This window comes from Grampus griseus (genome assembly GCF_964374135.1).
Source record: "Grampus griseus genome assembly, chromosome: 6".
Lineage (NCBI taxonomy): Eukaryota > Metazoa > Chordata > Mammalia > Artiodactyla > Delphinidae > Grampus > Grampus griseus.
The window spans coordinates 111,341,445-111,368,742 of record NC_139000.1 but is presented as its reverse complement, the minus strand read 5'-3'; the positions used below and the strand labels follow the sequence as shown (position 1 = coordinate 111,368,742).

General features: G+C 40.6%; 1 protein-coding gene across 1 annotated transcript; it reads right to left on the bottom strand.

Moving 5' to 3' along the window:
• Positions 1-862: 862 nt before the first annotated feature.
• Positions 863-19,597, bottom strand: LOC309824226 (inactive polypeptide N-acetylgalactosaminyltransferase-like protein 5; the record flags this gene model as incomplete). Its single annotated transcript, XM_082656939.1, has 3 exons — positions 863-999; positions 5,029-5,870; positions 19,386-19,597. The coding sequence occupies 3 exons, from the start codon at positions 19,595-19,597 to the stop codon at positions 863-865; spliced, it is 1,191 nt and encodes a 396-aa protein (XP_082513065.1).
• Positions 19,598-27,298: the final 7,701 nt, after the last annotated feature.

Below are 27,298 nucleotides of genomic sequence, written 5' to 3'. Positions count from 1 at the left end.
TCTGTGATGCCATCACTCGTGTACTAGATCCTGTCCCCTGTCACCTACTCAGGTTTCCTGGTGCATCTAATCTTCCTTCTCCAGTGAATCAGTAGTCAAGCGTGCTCTTACTTCTTCCATTTAAAAAAGTATTCTTGATGTTACTGACTTATTTCTCCTCTCGCTTTTATAACAAAAAACTTCCAAGGAGTTGACTGTCCTAGCTGTCACTAATGATCTGCTAGCCTCCAATTCTCCCATCAGACCACTCCATGCAAATTTATGTTGTTCAGGTAAGCGGCGATTTACAGACTTATTACATCTAGGGGTCACACCTCAGTCCTCTTCTACATTGACCTGTAAATCATGTTAGACCCAGTTGACCCTCCTTTTTAAAAAACCTTATTCACTGTGTTTTCTCCCCTGGTTTTCCTCTGTTTCACTAGCTATCTGGCCTCTGTCTTCTATGCAATTTCCTCTGGAGCTTTCAAATTACTTAGCGTGGTGTGGAGGGATTGGCAGTTCATTTTCTATTACATATTACATTCAAACATATCGAAACTGTTCACTGTTTCTATTAACAAACAAAACTTGCTGTTTTGATACTGCGGCTGCAGGTTCGTTTCAGTGAAAATTTCCTCTGATCTCAGGTATTAAGAGCTTAGAGGAGACCTAGTCAGACAGTGACCCTCCTAACTGGATTTAGTCACCACTGGCTTGAACTCACTGCGTGCCCCTCACCTTTTGCTTTAATACAGTTCACCTTGGAGTTGTCATGTTGGGATGAGAAGGCGCCCAGCTTGGATGTTAAACCAGCTCCCAGAGTAACTCCTAGAGTGACTCAGAGAATAGCCCCTGTTCTAGTAATTGCCCAGCACTGTCCTCACACATCCTGTCTGAAACCTCTGCAGCAGGCGTGTGCGGAGGCCCAAGTGATGGGAGCCATCACCTGGGCAGCGGTCAGCTGGCACCTCTGAGTAGCTGCAGAAGGACTGTAAGCAAAGCCGTCTTTCTGAGAACCTGAAGTTGAGTGAGGACAGTCTGAAAGGAAAAGCCATTTAATCCTGGGACCCTGCAGTTTGAGAGAGAGATCAGAACTCCAAATATTGCTTTGGGGTCCATCAGCATATAAAACTAATCTTGGATATTTTCAATGAAGATGAGCCCCCCTAGAGAAAAGACCTCTGAGTTTTGGGGAGTGCGGGGAAGCAGACGGTAGCCTGCGTGGGCTAGTCCGTGGACACGTGTTTGAAGCGCCTTCTCATGCTGCAATTGAACCTACGCTGGTGACACAGAATGAAACAGAGCACCACTTCTGCCCTACACTTGCATGTCTTTTTTGAAAATCAGGCAAACCTCCCCCTTAAACTTGAGGAGTTGAAGTTCAAATTGATATTCTTTCAGGGACACTTAGGAATAGTTCTGAGTCTTTCAAAGGCCACAGATTCATTGAGGTTTTAGTAAAAGCTATGCATCTTTCCCTAGAAAATTGAAAATGAGTGTATAGAAACAAGACATAATTCTGAAACAAAAAGTCAGAGGCCTCCTGGGTACTAGTTCTTTTTCACAGCGAACGTGGTTGGTGATTTTATATATTCAGTTGGAGATTTTTGCTGCTGCTCTCTTAAATTCTCTTGAGGTTTTGTTGTTTTGGTGAAACAGTGTTGACTCAGAGTTAGGGTTGCTAAGTTCTGTTGTCTGATTTCATCACTGCCTTTTGTGATTCTGCCCTATGTTATATTTTGGGGGGGACAGGGGAACGTCTTAGGTTGGAGCAGTTTTCTTATAAACTGGTAAAGTACACAAATTCTGCAGTATAATGGAATCATTCTGCCTTTTCTTGTTCATTTAAGTGAGACAGAGAGTGCATTTTAATATTTTAAGAGTATTTTAAAGTATTGCCTCTTAAAACTTCAGGAAGATTTGACATGTGAGTAAACAACACTATTTGATAGAAAGCCTTTAATAGAATTTTTAAAAGATTTTAAAGTAACAAATTGGCTTTATTCCTCTTTTTCTTATTCGAAAGAGCGCCAAATGTATTTCAGCCTCTTTCCAGGTAAGACGTGAAATGACGTGAAAAGTATGTTCAGAATGGAAATCTATTTCAGAAGGCAACAGCCGTGAGGAGAGAGGCAGAGGGGAAGATGAGGTCAAGACCAATGCCAAGATTCGAGTCAGTGCAGGTAAACTGAGAACTTGATCTGAGCATCTAATCTTGAAAGGATGCAATATTTGAGATGGCTCTTTTGATCTCAGGCAGTGATATAAAACACTTTCAGCAGACCCAACTGAGGTCAAAGTTGAATTTCCTTATTGAAGAGGGGGACAAATATTGCTGCCATTAAATCTATTAAAGAATATTAAAAGTTAGCCACATTTAAAGATAGATATTAGATACAAGGGTAATATCACAGAAATTAGTATCATGGTGTAATTCCAAATGTCATCACTTTGACTTGGGATCTTGATAGAGGATGTTGGCCATACTTAGTGACAAATTTGATAGAGTGAAAGTAAAAAGATCCCCGTAAACAAATGAAGTCAAAATATGACACCATGTTTCTAGAAGTTGAATATGTAGATGGGGTGACTTCTCTGTAAATCTGTGAAAGTTTTCCATATTTGTACCTTTGTTTTCTCACCTTTGTTTTCTCTCTCTCCCCCTCTCTCTCTCTCTCTCTCCCCCCCTCTCTGTATATCTCTCTGTCGCTTTGTCTCTGTATGTATGTATATATATGTGTATATGTATATATGTAAATCCTATAATTAAGAGTGTTACTCCTGTATTTTTGCTTGAATATATCCATATCTGTATCAGTCATTGGCCACAATTTACATGCCGTTTGAAAAAGAGATATCTCTCTTTTCCATCCCCCTCTTATCTAATAATATCTACATCTAACTCCGTTTGAATATTACTGCAATTATGAAGCCATTTGGACACTTGACATTATTTCTCTGAGTAACAATAACTTTTGTATCAGTTAAGATATTCTTGGCTATGAGAAACAGAAGCCCAGTTTGAAGTTGCTCAAACAGTAAATCTATTATCTAACTCTTTATATGAAGTATAGAGTCAGGATGGTTCCAGGGTTGGCCGTTCAGAAGCTCAGCATCTTGAAGGATCTAGATTCTTTCCATGTTTCCACTTGGAAAAGCCCAGTGTGGGGATGTTATCTCCTCAGATTTCAAGAAGACTATAGAATCTCCAAGCATCATATAGAGACTAAACAATACCCAGAAAATTATGTGCATTCAGGTGCATTTATCTGGAAAATAGAAATTGAAGCTTCCCAAGTTTCTAGCCAGAATGGAGTCCAATGTCCATACCTAATCAAACTCTTGTAAGGAAAATAACACCACTGAACAGCATATTACCACCTGAAGTTGGAGATGGGTCCCATCCCTTGGACATTCATCCATGTAAAATACAATTATGTGAACAAGGCTTTGCCAAGGAGGAAGAAGTGTGTGTGTGTGTGTGTGTGTGTGTGTGTGTGTTTGCACTGTTTTTTTGAGTTAATTGTATGCTATCATACTTTATTGCTACTGCTTTTAAGTCATACCTCTTTCTACCTTCTGTTCCATGACTTGTCTTGCCTAGACGCCTGCATCTACCTGCTTGAGGGCAAGTGTCAGTTCTGGTTTTTTTGTATCTCCCCAAAGCTCAATGACTATCACATAGTAGGTTTAGGATGAAACACTTGTCTGCAGGATCAGAAGTGTCAATCTCTAGGATTACTAGTGTATGGGATAGTAATATTTGAAACTTCACTTCTTGAGACAGGTAAAGGAAAGCATATGAGATAAACTTGCATAATTTTGACCGTACATAGTAAACTGTGCCATTGGACTAGGAAATAAACTTTATTAACGCAATCTTTAGTTCTGCAAAATCTTGATTAAGTTTCAGTAGATATGCCTGGAGATTTCAGCCCTCGTTAAGTGGCAAGAGATTAGAAATCAGAAGTCACTTTAAACCTGAGTGCAAAAAAGGGATTTTAAAGCTGGAAAATGTTTCATGCTAGAAGATAAAAGAGGGCCCTTAAATTTTTAAAAATAGTACAGATTTTAGCTGAAGTAAGTTGTAACAGTTGAGAGTTTGGGCCTCATTAAAAGAGGTTGTATTTTTATTTATTTATTTATTTTTTCATGGGATATTCATGTCTTTTTATTACTTGATATTGCCAAACTGTTTTCCAAAGTGAGTTTGTAACAATTAACACTCCCACCCACAGTGTCTGAGACTTCCTGTGCTTGCCAACACATGGTCCTATCAGACTTTGAAAATGTTTTGCCAATCTAGGTGGCTATGTAGGAATATCTCATTGAGATTTTAATTCATATTGCCCTGATTACTCAAGAAATTCAGTATTATTACTTTTATAATTTAAAATAATAAAGAAATATTAAATCAAGAACAGGACATATAATATCACAGAGAGATTCTTACATATTTCTACCCATGTATGTGAAATGAGATCTTGTTGTTACTGTCCCTATTTGTTTGAACTTTCAAATTAAAATGAAGCTGTATCTATATGTTCTCTCTATGTGCATTCTAAAGGTCCCGGCAAGGGGCTTAAACCATGGGGAGATGCACAAATGAAGGGACCTGGCTTTGATGTAAAAATCTTTGACTGTTAGAGAAAAAAGGTAGCAGAGGATCTTGTGTGGTCCCCAGAACAGCTGCAGTCACATCACTTGGAAGCCCGGTAGTGGAGGAAGAGAATCCAAAAATTTGCCCATGGGAATGGGGGCAGAGAGAGGTGTTTGCCACATACAGGCAATCTTTGTGGGAGGAAGGTAGATCTAGGGGTGAAAAGAAGACTTCTTGTGTTGATTGATTTACTTCTGAGAAACTTGAGTTTCCCTAGAGATTAAAAAAAGAGTAAGGTGCAAGTGTAGCAGCTTAGAATGAACAAATTGAGAATAGGGTCTGAAAATGGGTGGGTGAACAGCTGAAGGTTGCCCTAATTTAAGGAAAAGTACAAAAATTGGTATCTGGAAAGCAGCAGAAGGCTTCTTCTCTGTACTCTCACTCACCTATCCAAACCAGGGACGTATCCTTCACCTTGTATTCATCTAGCCAAATGTGCACCAGTCTGAGATTGTTATATACCAAGGCTTTTACAATTCCAGTGTGGTTTGCAAAGTGTTGCTTATCAATATGTCCTACTCGAGAGCAGGGGAGTATAAAGAGTTGGCCTCCATACATCCAGGTCCTTAGTGAAAGTTCCAAATTTTCTCCTCCCCAGAGATTTATGCCCTTGTACTTTGCGATTGCATTAAAATAATGCCTATTTATAGCACAACTTCCTCCAGTCATTGCAGGTGACCAGATAGGTCTAGTGGGTCCTTCTGGTCCATCCATCTCATAAGAGAAATCACGATCCCGTTTAAATTGCAGATACCAGTTGAAAGCTCCCCTGACAACAGGAGAGGACTGGTATTCCAGGGTCACATAATCACTGGCATCTATCAGAGGACACACCCCCATTTGGGGGTCCTTAGCAATGGCATTCAGCACAGGCTCCAGCCATACTTTAGTCACTTTGCAGTGGCTATCCAGGAGCATCAGAACGTCCCCTGAAGCACGCGATGCTCCAGTCAGCCTTGCTCGAATCAGTCCCGCTCTCTTTTTGTTTCTTATTAATTTAATCTTTCCCCGAAAATTTTCCACATGGTAGTGTAGTTTCTCTTTCAAATCATCAAATTCCCTCATGTCATCTACCAAAATAATTTCTTCAAGGATATGCTGTGGAGTGAGAGTCATGACACTGGACACTGTCCGAAACAAGACATTAAATTCTTCATTGTGGAAACAAATGACAATCCTGGCACTAGGTAGGTTGGATGGGCACTCCTTTTTTTTTTTTTTCAAGCATCTTTATTGGAGTATAATTGCTTTACAATGGTGTGTTAGTTTCTGCTTTATAACAAAGTGAATCAGCTATACATATATATATATATATATATATATATATATATATATATATATCCCCATGTCTACTCCCTCTCGCGTCTCCCTCCCACCCTCCCTATCCCACCCCTCCAGGTGGACACAAAGCACAGAGCTGATCTTGTGCTATGCGGCTGCTTCCCACTAGCTATCTGTTGTACAGTTGGTAGTGTATATATGTACATACCACTCTCTCACTTTGTCCCAGCTCACCCTTCCCCCTCCCCGTATCCTCAGGTCCATTCTCTAGTAGGTCTGCGTCTTTATTCCCATCCTGCCCCTAGGTTCTTCATGCCTATTTTTTTTTTTCCTTTTAGATTCCATATATATGTGTTAGCATACGGTACTACTTTTTCTCTTTCTGACTTACGGCACTCTGTATGACAGACTCTAGGTCCATCCACCTCACTACAAATAACTCAATTTCGGTTTTTTTATGGCTGAGTAATATTCCATTGTATATATGTGCCACATCTTCTTTATCCATTCATCTGTCGGTGGACAGTTAGGTTGCTTCCATGTCCTGGCTATTGTAAATAGAGCTGCAGTGAATATTCTTGTACATAACTCTTTTTGAATTATGGTTTCCTCTGGGTACATGCCCAGTATTGGGATTGCTGGGTCGTATGGAAGTTTTATTTTTAGTTTTTTAAGGAACCTCCATACTGTTCTCCATAGTGGCTGTATCACTTTACATTCCCACCAACAGTGCAAGAGGGTTCCCTTTTCTCCACACCCTCTCCAGCATTTGTTGTTTGTAGATTTTTTGATGATGGCCATTCTGACTGGTGTGAGGTGATACCGCATTCTAGTTTTGTTTTTCATTTCTCTAGTGATTAATGATGTTGCGCATCCTTTCATGTGTTTGTTGGCAGTCTGTATATCTTCTTTGGAGAAATGTCTGTTTAGGTCTTCTGCCCATTTTTGGATTGGGTTGTTTGTTTTTTTTGATATTGAGCTGCATGAGATGCTTGTAAATTTTGGAGATTAATCCTTTGTCTGTTGCTTCATTTGCAAATATTTTCTCCCATTCTGAGGGTTGTCTTTTCGTCTTGTTTATGGTTTCCTTTGCTGTGCAAAAGCTTTTAAGTTTCATTAGGTCCCATTTGTTTTTTTTTTTGTTTTGTTTTTATTTCCATTTCTCTAGGAGGTGGATCAAAAAGGATCTTGCTGTGATTTATGTCAAAGAGTGTTCGGCCTATGTTTTCCTCTAAGAGTTTTATAATGTCTGGCCTTACAATTAGGTCTTTAATACATTTTGAGTTTATTTTCGTGTATGGTGTTAGGGAGTGTTCTAATTTCATTCTTTTACATGTAGCTGTCCCGTTTTCCCAGCACCACTTATTGAACAGGCTGTCTTTTCTCCATTATATATTCTTGCCTCCTTTATCAAAAATAACGTGACCATATGTGTGTGGGCCTATCTCTGGGCTTTTTATCCTGTTCCATTGATCTATATTTCTGTTTTTGTGCCAGTACCATACTGTCTTGATTACTGTAGCTTTGTAGTATAGTCTGAAGTAAGGGAACCCGATTCCTCCAGCTCTGTTTTTCGTTCTCAGGATTGCTTTGGCTATTCGGGGTCTTCTGTGTTTCCATAAAAATTGTGAAAATTTTGTTCTTGTTCTGTGAAAAATGCCATTGGTAGTTTGGTAGGGATTGCACTGAATCTATAGGTTGTTCAGGGTAGTATAGTCATTTTCACAATGTTGATTATTCCAATCCAAGAACATGGTATATCTCTCCATCTGTTTGTATCATCTTTAATTTCCTTCATCAGTATCTTATAGTTTTCTGCATACAGGTCTTTTGTCCCCTTAGGTAGGTTTATTCCTAGGTATTTTATTCTTTTTTTGCAATGGTAAATGAGAGTGTTTCCTTAATTTCACTTTCAGTTTTTTCATCATTAGTGTATAGGAATGCAAGAGATTTCTTGAGTAATAAGGGCAATATGAATTAAAACCTCAATGATCTTAGAGGAAATGGTTTCAATCTTTCACCATTGAGAACGATGTTGGCTGTGGATTTGTCATATATGGCCTTTATTAAGTTCCCTCTATGCCTACTTTCTGGAGGATTTTTATCATAAATGGGTGTTGAATTTTGTTGAAAGGTTTTTCTGCATCTATTGAGAGGATCATATGGTTTTTCTCCTTTAATTTGTTAATATGGTTTATCACGTTGATTGATTTGTGTATACTGAAGAATCCTTGCATTCCTGGGATAAACCCCACTTGATCATGGTGTATGATCCTTTCAGTGGGCTGCTGAATTCCTCTTGCTAATATTTTGTTGAGGATTTTTGCATCTATGTTCATCAGTGATATCCACCTGTAGTTTTCCTTCTTTGTGACATCTTTGTCTGGTTTTGGTATCAGGGTGATGGTGGCCTCGTAGAATGAGTTTGGGAGTGTTCCTCCCTCTGCTATATTTTGGAAGAGTTTGAGAAGGATAGTTGTAAACTCTTTTCTAAATGTTTGATAGAATTCACCTGTGAAGCCATCCTGTCCTGGGCTTTTGTTTGTTGAGAGATTTTTAATCACAGTTTCAATTTCAGTGCTTGTGATTAGTCTGTTTATATTTTCTATTTCTTCCTGGTTCAGTCTTGGAAGGTTGTGCTTTTCAAAGAATTTGTCCATTTCTTCCAGGCTGTCCATTTTATTGGCATAGCATTGCTTGTAGTAATCTCTCATGATCCTTTGTATTCTTCAGTGTCACTTGTTACTTCTCCTTTCTCATTTCTAATTCTGTTGATTAGAGTCTTCTCCCTTTTTTTTTGATGAGTCTGGCTATGGTTTATCATTTTTGTTGTTGTTGTCCCTGGATCACGGGACCCTGGCAGTGGTGGGATGCATAGGGTCCTGGGAGAGGAAGTGTGGATAGTGACCTGTGCTCGCACACAGGATTCCTAGTGGCTGCACAGCAGCCTTAGCATTTCATGCCCGTCTCTGGTGTCCGCATGGATAGCCGCAGCTCACGCCCGTCTCTGGAGCTTGTATAGGTGGTGCCATGAATCCCATCTCCTCATGCACCCCAAAACAATGGTTTCTTGCCTCTTAGACAGGTCCAGACTTTTCCCCAGACTCCTTCCCAGCTAGCTGTGGCACACTAGCCCCCTTCAGGCTGTGTTCACGCAGCCAACCCCAGTCCTCTCCCTGGGGTCTGACCTCCGAAGCCCGAGCCTCAGCTCCCAGCCCTGCCCGCCCCGGCGGGGGAGCAGACAAGCCTCTCAGGCTAGTGAGTGCTGGTCGGCACCGATCCTCTGTGCGGGAATCTCTCTGCTTTGCCCTCCACACCCCTGTTGCTGCACTCTCCTCCATGGCTCCGAAGCCTCCCCCCTGTCACCCCCGTCTCTGCCAGTGAAGGGTCTTCCTAGAGTGTGGAAGGTTTTCCTCCTTCACAGCTCCCTCCCAGAGGGGGAGATCCCATCCCTATTCTTTTACCTATGTTTCTTCTTTTTTTCTTTTGCCCTCCCCAGGTACATGGGGAGTTTCTTGCCTTTTGGGAGGTCTCAGGTCTTCTGCCAGTGTTCAGTAGGTGTTCTGTAGGAGCTGTTCCACATGTAGATGTATTTCTGATGTATTTGTGGGAAAGAAGGTTATCTCTGCGTCTTACTCTTCCACCATCTTGAAGGTCCTCCTCTAATTTTCTTAATACTTCTGTTTTTATCAACTGTTACATGATCGAGGGCATTGTCTTACCCCTTAAACTGATTGTTTCCAATGGTCTAAAGGTAGACCCCACTGAATGACAGGGTGCTGGACAAGCCAAGCCTGGAAGTCAGAGGGGGGACTTTCAAATTATGCTCAGAAGAGAACCCAGGAGATGGTTGCCAGCATGTGGAACCCGCTGAAAGCTGCCAGAATGGAGGAGGTGTTTCCTTTTACACAGAGTTTACTTTTTTTTAAGGAAAATAGATAGGTAAATATTTTAAAACGTATGTAGTTAAATGAAATAATAGAAGCATGTATAAACTGGAGAGGTGAATCACTCAATTTGGGTGGGGTAAAATGGGCCTGTTTAGGTGAAAAGAATCAGGAGAGGCAACTTTTGTAGCCATCTTTGTGTATTTTTATTCTTCAAGTTGGATTGTAAATGGTGCATATCAATCCAACAGCCAGTTAAGGAAAAGCAGCATTCCAAGATGAAGGAAGTGTGTTATTCGTGTGAACAAGGTGATATTAGCATCGTATACTGTTGCCTAGATACAAAGCATCAAGCGGTGAGTGAATGAAATGTATCTGGAGGCAAAAGCCAGGGTCGTGTCACAGGGCGCTCATGACATGGTCTCCACTAAGGAGCTTGGTTCCATCCTGTGAACACAAAGAGGTCAGGAAGAGGCTAAAGAAAAAGTACAAATGGGTCAGCATTGCATTCTGGAAAGTGAACTGTCATAAACATATGGATTATGGATCAAAGGAGGAAGAAATCACAGGCAAGGGAAACACTTGGCATGTTTTTGAAATTAGCTGGGCAAAACGTGAGGGAGTGGGTGGGGGAGAAAGCACGTGTACAAAAGGGAAAGCATAAGTTTAAAACTGTGTAGAAGGTGAAGTCTGTGTGTTTTGATGATTTATTGCGTGTAGGTAAGAGGGAAGGATGGGGTAATCGAAGATGATACATTGTTCCCTGGAAGGATGGATATTACGTTGAAGAAGCAGGTGTGATTGTAGACTTTAGGGGGAGAGAGAATAAAATTGGCTTGGAACATGGTCAGTGTCTAGGAGACACCTACCTAGGTGAAAGTATCTACTAAGAAAAAAAAACTATATATATATAGTGTATATATATATATATATATATATATATATATATAGTGTATATATATATATATAGTGTATATATATATATAGTGTATATATATATATACATACATATACACTATATATATATATATATATATATTCCATTCTCTAGAATTGGTACAGAGAACTTTTGTTCTTCAGTCATACACATACCAATTTACTTTTAGGACACATATACCTGGAATTTTGAGGATATGTCCGTGTTCATTTCAGATAAAATTGGTTTCAGAATATTCTAAGTCAATTTTTCTTCAAACATTTTAAACATTAGTCACATTAATTGTTATCTGGCTACTCTATGAAGAAATTAAAATGCATATAAATGTTTGAACTGTAAAAGTGTAATTGAATACTGAGTACCTTCTGTCTGGCAAATAGCTTTAATGAGAAACTTAAAAATATTCATTAATAGAAAAAGATCTGTAAATGTATGAATAATTTTTCTGTGCTTTCTTTTAAGATGTTTTTCAGTTTATATGCTCATTAGACAGTTCTGGATAAAGTTCATTTAGGATGACCGAAAAACCCTTGTTGTAAATACAAAGTTTGGGATTCAAAAGCTGTAACTTCTTGTTTTTAGTATGTGTTTTATTATTTTATTATATCTATTTATAATTAAGGACAGTTTTATCCAGTATTTTATTTGGGTTGGTAGAAGGCCAGGATAAATAATCCTAGGTTGGTTTTCAGTATAGTTTTTGGATCTCCCCTAATGGAGAAGTTACTAGTTATCCACCTGTGCTATACTCAGGGCCCATGTCTTAAAATGTAATTTTCTCTGCAGATTAGCGTCAAAGACAATACTCATGCAGGGTCTTTTATAATCCCCACTTTTGTGTGCCATGCTTGGCTAACATGATTACACAATTGTCTGCCACCACAGTCTTAAGATGTGTGTACAAGTAAATGGTGTGAGATAAGTTAATTTGATATTTAAAATAAATAAAAAGCCTACCTTTTTAGTTTCAAAGACTAGGAATCATTTTAATTCATGTAGCTGCTATATTTTATTTAGTCAGTTGAAATAATTAAATATATAAGGTATATAGATCATTCCATTTTGTCATTATGAGTTGAGGGAAGGGGGAAAAATAAACCCATGAGTCCTTTCTGTATAATTGAATAACTTTTAATCATTGTGAGTCCTAAATCCAGACCTGTCGATTTGGGAGGGCCAACCCTTCCACTTCACAGCTCTGTGACTATTTAACTTACTGAGCCTCAGCTTCTTATCTGTAACTTGAGGATAATACCATCTACTCACAGGCTTTCTTTGTGATTAATAGGGCAACATATTCAAAATACTTTCTACAGTTCCTTTCTTGATAAGTAAACTTTAAATTTAAGAATGCATTAACTATTGTTTCCTTTTTTTTGCCCTCTTACTAAAATCTATTTGGTCCTTTTAGCTCATATGTCCTCTCTTACTCCAGGTTATTCAGTCAATCATGGAGGTTTCTTCCCATGTGGGTTTTCCTGCAGTTAGGCTATATAACCACCAGGTGGTGATGTCAATCCCTTCTCTTCAACCACCTCAAGTTTTTCTTTTTTTGTTTTAATAACAGAATGGTGAGGAGTTTGTACCATCTCCTTTCTTCATTTAAAAATACAACCTCAGGGAGACCTTCAAGATGACGGAGGAGTAAGACGTGGAGATCACCTTGTTCCCCAGAAATACATCTACATGTGGAACAGCTCCTACAGAACACCTACTGAACACTGGCAGAAAACCTCAGACTTCCCAAAAGGCAAGAAACTCCCCACATACCTGGGGAGGGCAAAAGAAAAAAGAAAAAACAGAGGCAAAAGAATAGGGATGGGACCTGCACTAGTGGGAGGGAACTCTGAAGGAGGAAAAGTTTCCACACACTAGGAAGCCCCTTCACTAGTGGAGACGGGGGGTGGTGGGGGGGAAGCTTTGGAGCCGTGGAGGAGAGTGCAGCAACAGGGGCAAACAGAGCAAAGCAGAGAGATTCTCACACAGAGGATCAGTGCCGACCAGCACTCACCAGCCTGAGAGGCTTGTCTGCTCACCCGCCAGGGTGGGTGTGGGCTGGGAGCTGAGGCTCGGGCTTCAGAGGTCAGATCCCAGGGAGAGGACTGGGGTTGGCTGCACGAACACAGCCTAAAGGGGGCTAGTGCACCACAGCTAGCTTGGAGGGAGTCTGGGAAAAAGTCTGAACCTGCCTAAGAGGCAAGAAACCATTGTTTCAGGGTGTGGAAGGAGAGGGGATCCAGAGCACCACCTAAACGAGCTCCGGAGACGGGCGCCAGTGGTGGCTATCAGTGTGGACCCCAGAGACGGGCATGAGACGCTAAGGCTGCTGCTGCAGCCGCTAAGAAGCCTGTGTGCCAGCACAGCTCACTATCCACACCTCCCCTCCCGGGAGCCTGTGCAGCCCGGCACTGCCAGGGTCCCATGATCCAGGGACAGCTTCCCTGAGAAAACACATGATATGCCTCAGGCTGTTGTAGCATCACGCTGGCCTCTGCCACCACAGGCTCACCCCGCATTCCATACCCCTCCCTCCCCTCGGCCTGAGTGAGCCAGAGCCCCCTAATCAGCCACTGCTTTAACTCCCTCCTGTCTGGGCAAAGAACAGATGCCGGAGGGCAACCTACATGGAGAGGCGGGGCCAACTCCAAAGCTGAACCCCAGGAGCTTTGCGAACAAAGAGGAGAAAGGGAAATTTCTCTGTGCAGCCTAAGGAGCAGTGGATTAAATGTCCACAGTCAACTTGATGTACCCTGCATCTGTGGAATACCTGAATAGACAACGAATCAGCCCAAATTGAGGCAGTGGACTTGGGGAGCAACTGTAGACTTGGGGTTTGCTTTCTGTGTCTAGTTTGTTTCTGGTTTTATGTTTATCCTAGTTTAGTATTTAGAGTTTATTAGCATTGGTAGATTTGTTTATTGGTTTGATTTCTCTCTTTTTATATATATATATATGTTTTTCATTTTTCTCTTTTGGTGTTTATGTGTTTGCTGCATTGTGTGATTGTGTCTGTATAGTTTTGCTTTTACAATTTCTCCTAGGGTTCTGTCTGTCCACTTTTTTTTTGTAGTATAGTTGTTAGTGCTTGTTATCATTGCTGGATTTGTGTTTTGGTTTGTTGCTCTCTTCCTTCTTTCGTTTTTTTAATTTTTTATTTTTAATATTTTTTATTTTAATAACTTTTTATTTTATTTTATTTTATTTAGTTATTCCTTTTTTTTCTTTCCCTTTTCTTCTGAGCTGTGTGTCTGACAGGGTCTTGGTGCACTGGCCAGGTGTCAGGCCTGAGCCTCTGAGGTGGGATAGCCAAGTTCTGGACATTGCTCCATCAGAGACCTCCCAGCCCCATGTAATATCATATGGAGAAAGCTCTACCAGAGATATCCATCTCAACACTAAGACCCACCTCTACTCAACAACCAGCAAGCTACAGTGCTGGACACCCTATGCCAAACAACTAGCAAGACAGGAACACAACACCACCCATTAGCAGAGAGGCTGCCTAAAATCGTAATAAGATCACAGACATCCCAAAACACACTACCAGATATGGACCTGCCCATCAGAAAGACAAGATCCAGCTTCATCCACCAGAACACAGGCACTAGTTCCCTCCCTGAGGAAGCCTACACAACCCACTGAACCAACTTTAGCCACTGGGGGCAGACACCAAAAACTACGGGAACAATGAGCCTGCAGCCTGTGAAAAGGAGACCCCAAACACAGTAAGCTAAGCAAAATGAGAAGACAGAGAAACACACGGCAGATGAAGGAACAAGGTAAAAACTCACCAGACCAAACAAATGAAGAGGAAATAGGCAGTCTACCCGAAAAAGCATTCAGAGTAATGATAGTGAAGATGATCCAAAATCTTGGAAATAGAATGGAGAAAATACAAGAAACGTTTAACAAGGACCTAGAAGAACTAAAGAGGAAACAAACAATGATGAAAAACACAATAAATGAAATTAAAAATTCTCTAGAAAGAATCAGTAGCAGAATAACTGAGGCAGAAGAATGGATAAGTGACCTGGAAGATAAAATAGTGGAAATAACTACCACAGAGCAGAATAAAGAAAAAAGAATGAAAAGAATTGAGGACAGTCTCAGAGACCTCTGAGACAACACTAAACACTCCAACATTTGAATTTTAGGGGTCCTAAAAGAAAAAGAGGGAAGAAGGGTCTGAGAAAATATTTGAAGAGATTATAGTTGAAAACTTCTCTAATATGGGAAAGGAAATAGTCCAGGAATCACAGAGAGTCCCATACAGGAGAAATCCGAGGTGAAACACATCAAGACCCATATTAATCAAACTATCAAAAATTAAATACAAAGAGAAAATATTAAAAGCAGCAAGGAAAAAGCAACAAATAACATACAAGAGAATCCCCAAAGGTTAACAGCTGATCTTTCGGCGGAAACTCTGCAAGCCAGAAGGGACTGGCAGGACATATTGAAAGTGTTGAAGGAGAAAAACCTACAACCAAGATTTCACTATGCAGCAAGGGTCTCATTCAGATTCGACAGAGAAATTAAAACCTTTACAGCCAAGCAAAAGTTGAGAGAATTCAGCATCTCCAAACCAGCACTACAACAAATGCTAAAGGAACTTCTCTATGCAGGAAATCAAGAGAAGAAGAACTACAACAACAAACCCAAAACAATTAAGAAAATAGTAATAGGAACATACATACCTATAACTACCTTAAATGTAAACGGATTAAATGATCCAACCAGAAGACACAGACTGGCTGAATGGGTTCACAAACAAGACCCATATATATGCTGTCTACAAGAGACCCACTTCAGACCCAGGGACACATAACAGACTGAAAGTGAGGGGATGGAAAAAGATATTCCATGCAAATGGAAATCAAAAGAAAGCTGGAGTAGCAATTCTCATATCAGACAAAATAGACTTTAAAGACTATTGCAAGATACAAAGAAGGACACTACATAATGATCAAGGGATCAATCCAAGAAGAAGATATAACAATTGTAAATATTTATGCACCCGAAATAGGAGCACCTCAATACATAAGGCACATGCTAACAGCCATAAAAGGGGAAATTGAGGGCTTCCCTAGTGGCGCAGTGGTTGAGAGTCCACCTGCCGATGCAGGGGACACGGGTTCGTGCCCCGGTCAGGGAAGATCCCATATGCAGCGGAGCAGCTGGGCTCGTGAGCCATGGCCGCTGAGGCTGCGCGTCCGGAGCCTGTGCTCCGCAATGGGAGAGGCCACAACAGTGAGAGGCCCATGTACTGCAAAAAAAAAAAAAAAAGGTGGGGGGAAATTGACATTAACACAAAATAGTAGGGGACATTAACACCCCACTTAACCAAAGGACAGATCAACCAAAATGAAAATAAATACAAGCTTTAAATGACACATTAATCTACATGGACTTAATTGATATTTATAGGACATTCCATCCAAAAACAACAGAATACATATGATAATCTCAATAGATGCAGAAAAAGCTTTCAACAGAATTCACCACCTGTTTATGATAAAGACCCTGCAGAAGGTAGGCATAGAGGTAACTTTCCTCAACATAATAAAGGCCATATATGAGAAACCCACAGCCAACATTATTCTCAATGGTGAAACACTGAAACCATTTCTACTAAGATCAGGAACAAGACAAGGTTGCCCACTCTCACCACTGTTACTCAACATAGTTTTGGAACTTCTAGCGACAGCAATCATAGAAGAAAAGAAATAAAAGTTATCCAAATCAGAAAAGAGGAAGTAAAACTGTCACTGTTTGCAGATGACATGATACAGTACATAGATAATCCTAAAGATGCTACCAGAAAACTACTAGAGCTAATCAATAAATTAATGCACAGAAATCTCTTGCATTCCTATACACTAATGATGAAAAATCTGAAAGAGAAATTAAGGAAACACTCCCATTTACCATTGCAACAAAAAGAATAAAATATCTAGGAATAAACCTACCTAAGGAGACAAAAGACCTGTATGCAGAAAATTCTAAGACACTGATGAAAGAAATTAAAGATGATACAAACAGATGGAGAGATATACCATGTTCTTGGATTGGAAGAATCAACACTGTGAAAATGACTGTACTACCTAAAGCAATCTGCAGATTCAATGCAATCCCTGTCAAACTACCAATTCATTTTTCACAGAACTAGAACAAAAAATTTCACAATTTGTATGAAAACACAAAAGACCTGGAATAGCCAAAGCAATCTTGAGAAATAAAAACAGAGCTGGAGGAATCAGGCTTCTGGACTTCAGACTATACTACAAAGCTTCAGTAATCAAGACAGTATGGTACTGCCACAAAAACAGAAATGTAGATCAATGGTACAGAATAGAAAGCCCAGAGATAAACCCACGTACATATGATCACCTTATCTTTGATAAAGGAGGCAAGAATGTACAATGGAGAATAGACAGCCTCTTCAATAAGTGGTGCTGGTTAAACAAGACAGCTACATATAAAAGAATGAAATTAGAACACTCCCAAATACCATACATAAAAATAAACTCACAATGGATTAAAGACCTAAATGTAAGGCCAGAGACTATGAAACTCTTAGAGGAAAACACAGGCCGAACACTCTCTGACATAAATGACAACAAGGTCCTTTTTGACCCACCTCCAAGAGAAATGGAAATAAAAACAAAAATAAATAAATGGGACCTAATGAAACTGAAAAGCTTTTGCACAGCAAAGGAAACCATAAACAAGATGAAAAGACAACCCTCAGAATGGAAGAAAATATTTGCAGATGAAGTAACCGAAAAGGATTAAACTCCAAAATTTACAAGCAGCTCATGCAGCTCAATAACAAAAAAACAAACAACCCAATCCAAAAATGGGCAGAAGGCCTAAATAAACATTTCTTCAAAGAAGACATACAGATTGCCAACAAACCTATGAAAGGATGCTCAACATCACTAATCATTAGAGAAATGCAAATCAAAACTACAATGTGGTATCACCTCACACCAGTCAGAATGGCCATCATCAAAAAATCTACAAACAACAAATGCTGGAGAGGGTGTGGAGAAAAGGGAACCCTCTTGCCCTGTTGGTGGGAATATAAATTGATACAGCCACTATGGAGAACAGTATGGAGGTTCCTTAAAAAACTAAAAATAGAACTACCATACAACCCAGCAATTCCACTACTGGGCATACACCCTGAGAAAACCATAATTCAAAAAGAGTCATGTACCACAATGTTCATTGCAGCTCTATTTACAATAGCCAGGAGATGGAAGCAACCTGATGTCCATCGACAGATGAATGAATAAAGAAGATGTGGCAGATATACACAATGGAATATACCTTCCAAAAATACTTAGGTAGCTGGAGAGGAGGTGGAGGATGGAAGTGCCTAACACAAAGCCCCTGTTCTTAGCAACTAGGCAACACGCCTCTGCCAGCTTTCATGATGAAACAAGGAAGAGGCTAGCCCAAAATAAGATGCCTACGTGGACAGGTATCCCCTCCGTGTCCATCTGCCCGTTTGACAGTTCTGATGTCATTTCATTCATTTCTATATTCATTCAGCTAATGTTCTATCAGCAGGGGATACAGCAGTCAAGAAAAAAAGTCTCTTTTTGCAGAGTCTACATTATAGGAAAAAATAGGGAAACAAGTAAATGTGTCCTAAGACAAGAGGTGGTATGTGCTACAGAGAATGTAATGGAAAAAAAAGTGGTGGTGAGAGGTGCTATTTGATACTCTGGTTAGGGAAACATTTTTTAGTAATGAGGGAGTGAGTCACACATATCTATGGAGAAAGAGCTCTCTAGGTAGAGAGGGGACAGTACAGACATGCAACACCTTGAGGAAAACGTGTTCTGGAAACAACAGGGAGGCTGGTTTGGCTGGAGCAGAGGTGGGAGTGGTGGACAAGGGGGCCAAAGATAGCAGAGGGAATCGGGACTTGAGGACTTTGTAGGCCCAAGTATGGGCTGAGGTTTTCCTTGTGTGTGGGATGGGAAGCTGAGAGTTTTTTAAACAGAAGAGTGGAGACCAGGCTGACTTATCTTAGAGAAAGATCTTTCTGGATTGTGAATTAATCTGGAGAGTGGATTGAGTTTGCTAAGACTGGACATTAGGGCAGCTCATGCAATAGACTAGGTAAGACATCACTTCATCAAGTGGGTTCGTCATAGGTGGTTTGACTAACGTGCCAGGAGTTCATTTGGTGAAAAGTGTGAGGGCTCTGAGTGTATTTTGAAGGTTCAGATGACAGGACTAGGTTTGGGATGTAAGAGAAAAAGAGATAGATAAAGAGAAAAAGAGACGGATTAAGGAAAAGCATCAAGCTGTTGCCATGCGTAACTGAACAGCGTTTACCGAGATGTGGAGCCTTGTGCGTTGGGGGTGGAGAGAGCTGGTCTATTTTAGACACGTTGAATTCGACGTCTGCATCGCCTAGATCTGAGGTCTGCAAACTCCTGTCCACCAGGCAGATCTCCTTCACTTACTGTCTTTGTAGACCCACAAACTAAGGATGGTTTTCACAGTTTTAAATAGTTGAAAAGTAACTATTAATAAATACTATTATGTAAAATGTGAAGTTTACATGGAATTCACATTCCGCCGCCCATGAATGAAGTGGTGACATAGTCACACTTACTTGTCTATGGCTGTCCGCCTGCTATACCAGCAGAGTGGAGTAGTTGCAAGAAAGACCACACAGCCCGCAAAGCTGAAAATATTTATCATCTGGTCTTTTACAGAAAAAGCTGCCCACCCATGACCCTGATGGTCCACTCCTACGACATCCGAGCTTGAACTGTGGGAAAGTTGAGCAGCAGCTTCTATGTCATCCCCCATCAAGAAAGTCATGATTGTTGCTCACTTCTTTAAAGACCTTAGTCATGAAAAGACTGAGCCTACCTGTGAGTTTTAATGGGAACATCAGTGCCTTCAACAAAAGTAGATTACTTATGGTGAATATAAACTTCTCTTAGGACAAGGAAATAATTCATATAAGGATCTTCTGAGTTCTCTAAACTGCATTAGGTAATGTCTGGCTTATTTGGCCCAGAGAACAGCTGTCCTGGCCAGGAAGGACCACTTTTTCACATCGTGTCTGACACAACTGCTGTGCTGTCCCTCTCTTGAAATGATGTTGCAGCACCAGAAGTGGATTTTCTACCCTTTGGGGATTTGCTAAGCCCAGGGAAGAAATTCTTTTTTATTGAATAGTAGTTTTTCCTCCCTCTAACTCCTAACTAGGGTAAATGGACTGAACCCCATTTATTTTTAGAAACCAATGCCAATAATATTGGTATTATTAAAAAAATAAAAAAGAGACTTCCATTGCCCCAAACTAAGTATAGTTGATAATTTGGAAGACTTCAAATGGTCTTTATTTTATAAGAGCTGAGTGTTCAAGGACACAGGAATATGCTGCAAAGTCTAATTTCCTCTGAATTTATTCCATATTATTTTAAGGTATTCTCTAATTTCACATATACAGAACTGCTTTATATATATGTGTGTGTGTGTGTATACACACACACACACATACACACACACACATGAAAAACTGAAAATATATTCAATATGTGAAAAGACACTTTCTTTAAAACCTTTTATATCTAGTGGAGCTATTTTTCCCCTTTCTGTAAAAAAGAGACATAGAGAAGGAGAAATGATCAAATCCGCAGCAGCATGGTAATACCTGCTGGGCTGCTCTGACAGTGGCAAGACTCCTGTAAAGCCTCCTTAGTGTGTGAGATCTAGCCTTCATAAAAATGAGTCAGGGCTGGCTCTGTGACCGGTAAAGCCTTCCATTTCGTGAGTTATTTTTAACTTTAAAAAATATCAATTTCTGTGAATTTTGTGCTACTGAACCTGCTTCCTGGTACTTAGTCGTGTAAGATCTTTTGAAAGGATATAATATACTCTTTGCCTCTTGAATATTTGATATGCTATATGAAAAATACACAACATGCATCAGCAAATCTTTTGATCCCGTTTTCACCTTGGCAGTGTTACATGAGATTGGACAAAATTAACTGCGTATATGCACGCCAGTGGCTATAAGCTGTGAAGTACGAGGAAGGGACCTTGAAATCTCAGTGATTTAGAGTGTAGGGTGATTTTGTCCTCATCATTATACATAAAGTATTGCTCACATCATTACTATCACCATCCTCATCAGAAACATCAGCATTACTCTAGTATTCGTTAATCCACCATATGGACCTGAAACTTCGTTAGTTATCGTACAGATGAATACTTTCATCTTTCCTTATTTTAATGATTTTTGGGCTTTTAATTTTGATACAAGCAAAATACTGTTAACATTTTATTGCTGATAATCCCACCAGTAACATCTGATAATTAGGTGGAGTTATGTCAGAAAAGCCAAGGGTTCCATTAGCTCAATAGAATGGCCCATAAAAAGGCGATAAATTTTAGAGCCTGTCTGTACGGATGATTGGATCGTTAATTTTACAGGTCACTTGCTAGAGCGTGAATAGTATGTAACTGGTCTGTTCTACAGAGATAGATGATTATGAGAGTGGAAAAAAAAACCCTATCACATCAACTGTGATAAATTCATATGATCACCTGCTCCATGAGCCTTAGTTTTCTGTATTTTCCTAGCATTTCAGAAACTTTTTTTTTTTGCGGTACGCGGGGCTCTCACTGTCGTGGCCTCTCCCGTTGCGGAGCACAGGCTCCGGACACACAGGCCCAGCGGCCATGGCCCACGGGCCCAGCCGCTCCGCGGCATGCGGGATCCTCCCAGACCGGGGCACGAACCCGTGTCCCCTGCATCAGCATGCGGACTCCCAACAACTGTGCCACCAGGGAGGCCCTTCAGAAACTTTTGATCAATTATTTGACCTGTAATGAAATTTTCAAAATGCAGCAGAGATTCCAGTTTATCAGTAATTTTCAAATTGCTCTGGGTGTATTTATCATGAAACTGGGAAGAGATTTTTCAGAAGTCAGGATGGAGCATGGTAGAGTCTTTTATAATAAAATGGTTCAAATAGTTGAAGCAGAGTTTCCTGCTGTGTGAGGGCTGGGCTTTCAGTTCATCTTGCTGTGGCTGGTTGCTGGTTATCTATTTGCATCTGCTGATGGTCCAGGAGCTTCTTCAGAAAAATCACACGTTCCATTCACAGCTGTAGTTTACATATGACAGGTTTACAGAGAAAGAGGGCGGAGGTCATCATGGTCAAAGAAGCAAGGAGACCCAGCATATAGGGACTGGCTGTAGCGAAGAGGAGAAGGAAGTCAATGCCATAAACTAGGTGTACCCATAAGACAGTCATTTTAGGAGAATGCTGTTTACAGCACTCGAGGAAATATGAATTGGCTTGGGGAGGGTGTAGTGTGGATGTGTGGCCCAAGGAAGTTTGGAATAATTCCAAGACATAAAACATCAGGCGCTGTTGCATCTCAGGGCTCAGGCTGCCCTACTGTGCACACATGGAGAGAGAGCTTTCTCCTCTCTTGGCCGAGCTGTCCTGTCACTGTGCATTTTGTAAGCTTCACTGGTTGGGGGATTGTCAGTTTCGGGCCTCAGGGAGATCTGTGGTCTGAGGGGACCCTGGAACAAAGAAGCCTGGGACGTGATGGGGGCAGGTGAGACACCCTCTAGGGCTGTCTAGAGATGAGGAAAACTTTGTGTCCTGCTTAAGCAAATGGGAGACAGAGAGCTGAGAATCCAGGTATTTGCTTTATGGTGATCTAATTTCTTACCTGAATACTGGGGAGCCTGTTTGGTGGCAAACCCAAGACTGCCAGAATCGATGACCCATTCCCTAAATCTTAGCTAGAGAGGCTTTGGCACAAATCTTGTCGTTGATGTTCATAAAGATGAAGTCATATCATTTCAAACTGATCCATCTGTAAAATTGCTTAATCTTTACAATTTAGTAGGAAAATTTATAACAGCTGGAATATTAGAATGTTTTCCTCTTTTATTGTTTAAAATTTATTTTTATTTATCTTTGGCTGCGTTGGGTCTTTGTTGCCATGCGTGGGCTTTTCTCTAGTTGCGGCGAGCGGGGGCTACCCTTCCTTGTGGTGCGCGGGCTTCTCATTGTGGTGGCTTCTCTCATTGCAGAGTACGGGTCTAGGTGCGTGGGCTTCAGTAGTTGTGGCACGCAGGCTCCAGTAGCTGTGGTGCACAGGCTCAGTAGTTGTGGCTCACGGGCTGTAGAGCACAGGCTCAGTAGTTATGGCACATGGGCTTAGTTTCTCTGCGGCATGTGGGATCTTCCTGCACCAGGGGTCAAACCCATGTCCCCTGCATTGGCAGGTAGATTCCTAACCACTGCACCACCAGGGAAGCCCTCCTCTTTTATTGGTAACTGAATTTAAAAGGCAACTTTCTTTTTTTAAATTTTATTTATTTATTTAAATAGAATTTTTTAAAAATTAAAGTGTAGTTGATTTACAGTGTGCTAACTTCTGCTGTACAGCAAAGTGATTCAGTTATACATATATATATATTCTTTTCCATTATTGGTTTATCACATGATATTGAATATAGTTCCCTGTGCTCTACAGTAGGACCTTGTTGTTTATCCATCCTGTATATACTAGTTTGCATCTGCTAATCCCACACTCCCAGTCCATTCCTCCCCGCCGCTTGGCAACCACAAGTCTATTCTCTTTATCTGTGAGTCTGTTTCTGTTTCGTAGATAGGTTCATTTGTGTCATAGTTTAGATTCCACATATAAGTAATATCATATGGTGTTTGCCTTTCTCTGTCTGACTGACTTAATACGATAATCTCCAGGTCCATCCATGTTGCTGCAAATGGCATTTATAAAAGGCAACTTTCTGAATGAAATATGAAGGAACCTAAAAGATTATTCTTACTGTTTAATTTCAAATGTTCTCTAAGAATCATTCACAAAGTCTCAGTTTTTAAAAATTGGGACTTATGTCAGATGAATTATTATGCATTTGAAAAAGCAAGTGAAAGATGGGGAAGAGGAATTTCAGTTGGAAAGTTATTTGTTGACTTGCTTCTATTCAATAATTTTCTGGCCTTGATTATAAATGCCAGGCTTTTTTCCCCGAACCTCCTACATTATTCCAAAAGTTTTTTGTTAATTAATGTCAAATTCTTTGTTAACAGGAATAGAGCTAAACATGTTTCTTTTAACTAAAAAATGACAGCTTTCAATTATAATGTACAGTTTCAGACTTTATTTATCATTTTATATAACAAGCTTTAATAATTTTTAATTCTCTATGTTTACATATGTATATGTGTATTTGTATATATATATACATATACACATATATTAACAATTTATTGGGATGAATTAATCTTTTTCTGAAACTATTGAAAAGTTTCTGATAATAAACATTAAAAATAAAACAAAAAACTGCATACAACAGAAATGAAAAGAGCAACTTCAGAAAATATAATTTCCTTATCTATAGGGATTTAATAAGATTATGTTGAATATATCCTGAAAAATAACTAAGAAAGGAACTCAAGAATGATAAGCAAGAAAAAAAATTAGTAAGATAACCAACCTTTTGAAAATCATATTGTAAAATGCATCTACTTTAAATACAATTTTTTAAAAAAAAGTCAAAGCAACAATGTTTCCTTTTTATTAGGCAGGAAAGGAAAATCAGAAAGATGATAACATTTGATGCGTTAAAACATCTGCCTATAAGACAGATTTTAACAATGAGAGGCATTGTTAGAAAAATGTGATAGAAAAACAAGTGAGAAAATCTTTAAGTGGACAAACTAGGTACAAATCTGAGACTTTTGTTGGGATTTCATCATTGCCTTCCAGCTTTGAAAATTGAGTCCTAGAAGAGCACAGTATACTGGGACACAGTTCAGTCAGTGATGGGTCAGTGGTTTACCCGGGTGTCAGTCACTTTCAGGGGAGTACGGGTTTCAGGGTCTCCCTCAACTTTGGTCCATGATCACTATGTTTAGAGAATCAGAAGTAGTCCTGACTGAGTAACCTAATGAGGCCGCAGCATCCACCTACTGAAATGCGCTGGCTCACACTGGCCAGCCTTTCATCTGCAGTCTTCTCTGGGTACAGACATTTGCTTTCATTTTCCTGTGTTTTATTTCCTATGTAAAAACATTTGATAGTGCTAGTAAATCTGCTTTAATTAAGTATCATCCGTGAACCCAAATAAATGATGTGGTTTACAGTATGAAAGAGGCACCTTTTCTAGCCCTTCAGTGATATGATGAGAAGAACAGTAATAGGGCTTCCCTGGTGGCGCAGTGGTTGAGAGTCTGCCTGCCGATGCAGGGGATACGGGTTCGTGCCCCGGTCCGGGGGGATCCCACATGCCGCGGAGTGGCTGGGCCCGTGAGCCATGGCCGCCGAGCCTGTGCATCCGGAGCCTGTGCTCCGCAACGGGAGAGGCCACAACAGTGAGAGGCCCGCGTACAGCAAAAAAAAAAAAAAAAGAAAGAAAGAAAGAACAGTAATAGCAGCAGTTACCGTGGGCCTGGTGTCTGTGACGGGAACTTGACAATCACTAATGTATCATGTCCTCGTGGAACCTAGAGACAGAGGAGACAGGGACTTGCCTGATATCGCATGGCCAGTGAACAATGGAGACAGGCTTTGCTCCACAGCAGCATGGGTCCAAAGTCTATGCCTTGGTCCCTCCATTTGATCATCTCTCATATCCACCTGTGCAGTGACCTGTAAACACATGGCAGGAACGCAAAAACAGCTGTCCATTTCATGCATATAAATATTTCATGTATTATTTGTTACATCACTTAAGGAAAAAAGCCAAATGTCCTACCGCAAGGGAACTATACATTCTGCACGTAACCCGCAGCCATCTAGTAATAAACATATGCTCCTTCATTTTTTACTTTCTTTCAGTCTTTTCTCTTTTTCCAATTGATTTTAGAGAAGGGACCATGTGTAATATTGAGTATTCCAACTAGCTTGTAGTCCGGCTTTGTGAACACCTCGCAGCTCCATGAACACTGCACTGCTGATGTCTTGGTGACTGGACCCTAAATCTTTAGAGAACCCGTCTTGCCTGTTTAACTGCAGGTGCCCCACGCGTGATAAATACATCTTTCTGACATCCGTGTTTTCCATAGATCCTGGCTCTTAGGGACATTTCAGATAATTCTGCCTTGCACTTTATTTCCCAGTATGTTACTTCATGGGGCCGTTGTTCTGTGTCTTGTTTATGGCACTCATTCACTGTCAGCCAGTGGGCCTCGGTGCAGATCTAAGCACTTCCTCGGAGATGACTGTGCTGGTCCTTTAGGGTTGGTTTGTTTCTAGCTATTCGTCAGAAGGGCCCCTCCCATTTGCTGCCACCATTTTCACCCTCATCCCTCATCTGCCGTGGCCACACCCCATTCCTCCCAGGATGCTCAGTGCTGCCTTTTGCCCGTGGCTGTTCCTTGGTTTATCATTTCACCATCAGGGATGCTCTCATTCTCTGACCCCTCATGAGGCCGCCTCCGAGTACACATCCCCTCTCGGGCTGTTCACTCTGAGCCGCTTTCATGCCTCCCACTTCAAAGAGGTATCTTGTCAAGTCCCCTTGCTCTGAGGTTTCCTTGGCGTTTTATTCTTTCCGAACCTCCCCTTTCTCTAAGGGCACCTCCTCTCCACATCTCTTCACTTGCTCCTTCCCTACTTACAGGTAGGACTGACAGACTTCCGGGGAAAAAATGAAAATAATAAAGACAAGTGATTGAAGTTTTCATTTTTTATTAAAAAAAATAGGTACAAGCACATTTTTCAGCCTAAGCTCCAAGAAGTTAGCAAATAGAAGAAAATTGAGCCAAGTGTAAAGAACTCTTACAAGCAGCCAAGCTTCATTAACTTTTTTTTTTTTTTTTTTTTTTTTTTTTTTGCGGTACGCCGTCCCCTCTCACTGTTGTGGCCTCTCCGTTGCGCAGCACAGGCTCCGGACGCGCAGGCTCAGCGACCATGGCTCACGGGCCCAGCCGCTCCGCGGCATGTGGGGTCTTCCCGGACCGGGGCACGAACCCGTGTCCCCTGCATCGGCAGGCAGACTCTCAACCACTGCGCCACCAGGGAAGCGTTTCATTAACTTTTGAAAGGAAAGATTCACGGTTTCGTATTTGGGTTTCGATTTCTAGTAAAGAAGTGAATTAGCATTCCTTTAGCCAACTTTCCAATTTTCTATGAGATTCAGTGTAGTCTAACATTGTATTTATAACACTGCATGAAAATTCAGGGTAAATTATGTGACTTTAAAACTGTCAAAAACTACTGCTGTCTGTCTCCTCGTGTCTCTAAAGGAATGATTTGGCAAGGCTGGAAGGTAAACTAGAAGGGCTAAAATTTAGGATAACGAATATTTATTTCACAGTGATGAAACATAATCACACTACATTTTAGTGTTTCAGAAAGGGGGAGGAGTTTGAAGAGGATGAAAACCATGTCCACAGGACTTTGCTTGATAGCAGCATAAAACAAATAGAAACAAACTTTTCTGTCCTTCAGATCACCAGCTGGATTTCACCATGAAATAGGCACAGTTTATATGCAGTTATATGTAGCCAGCGGAGT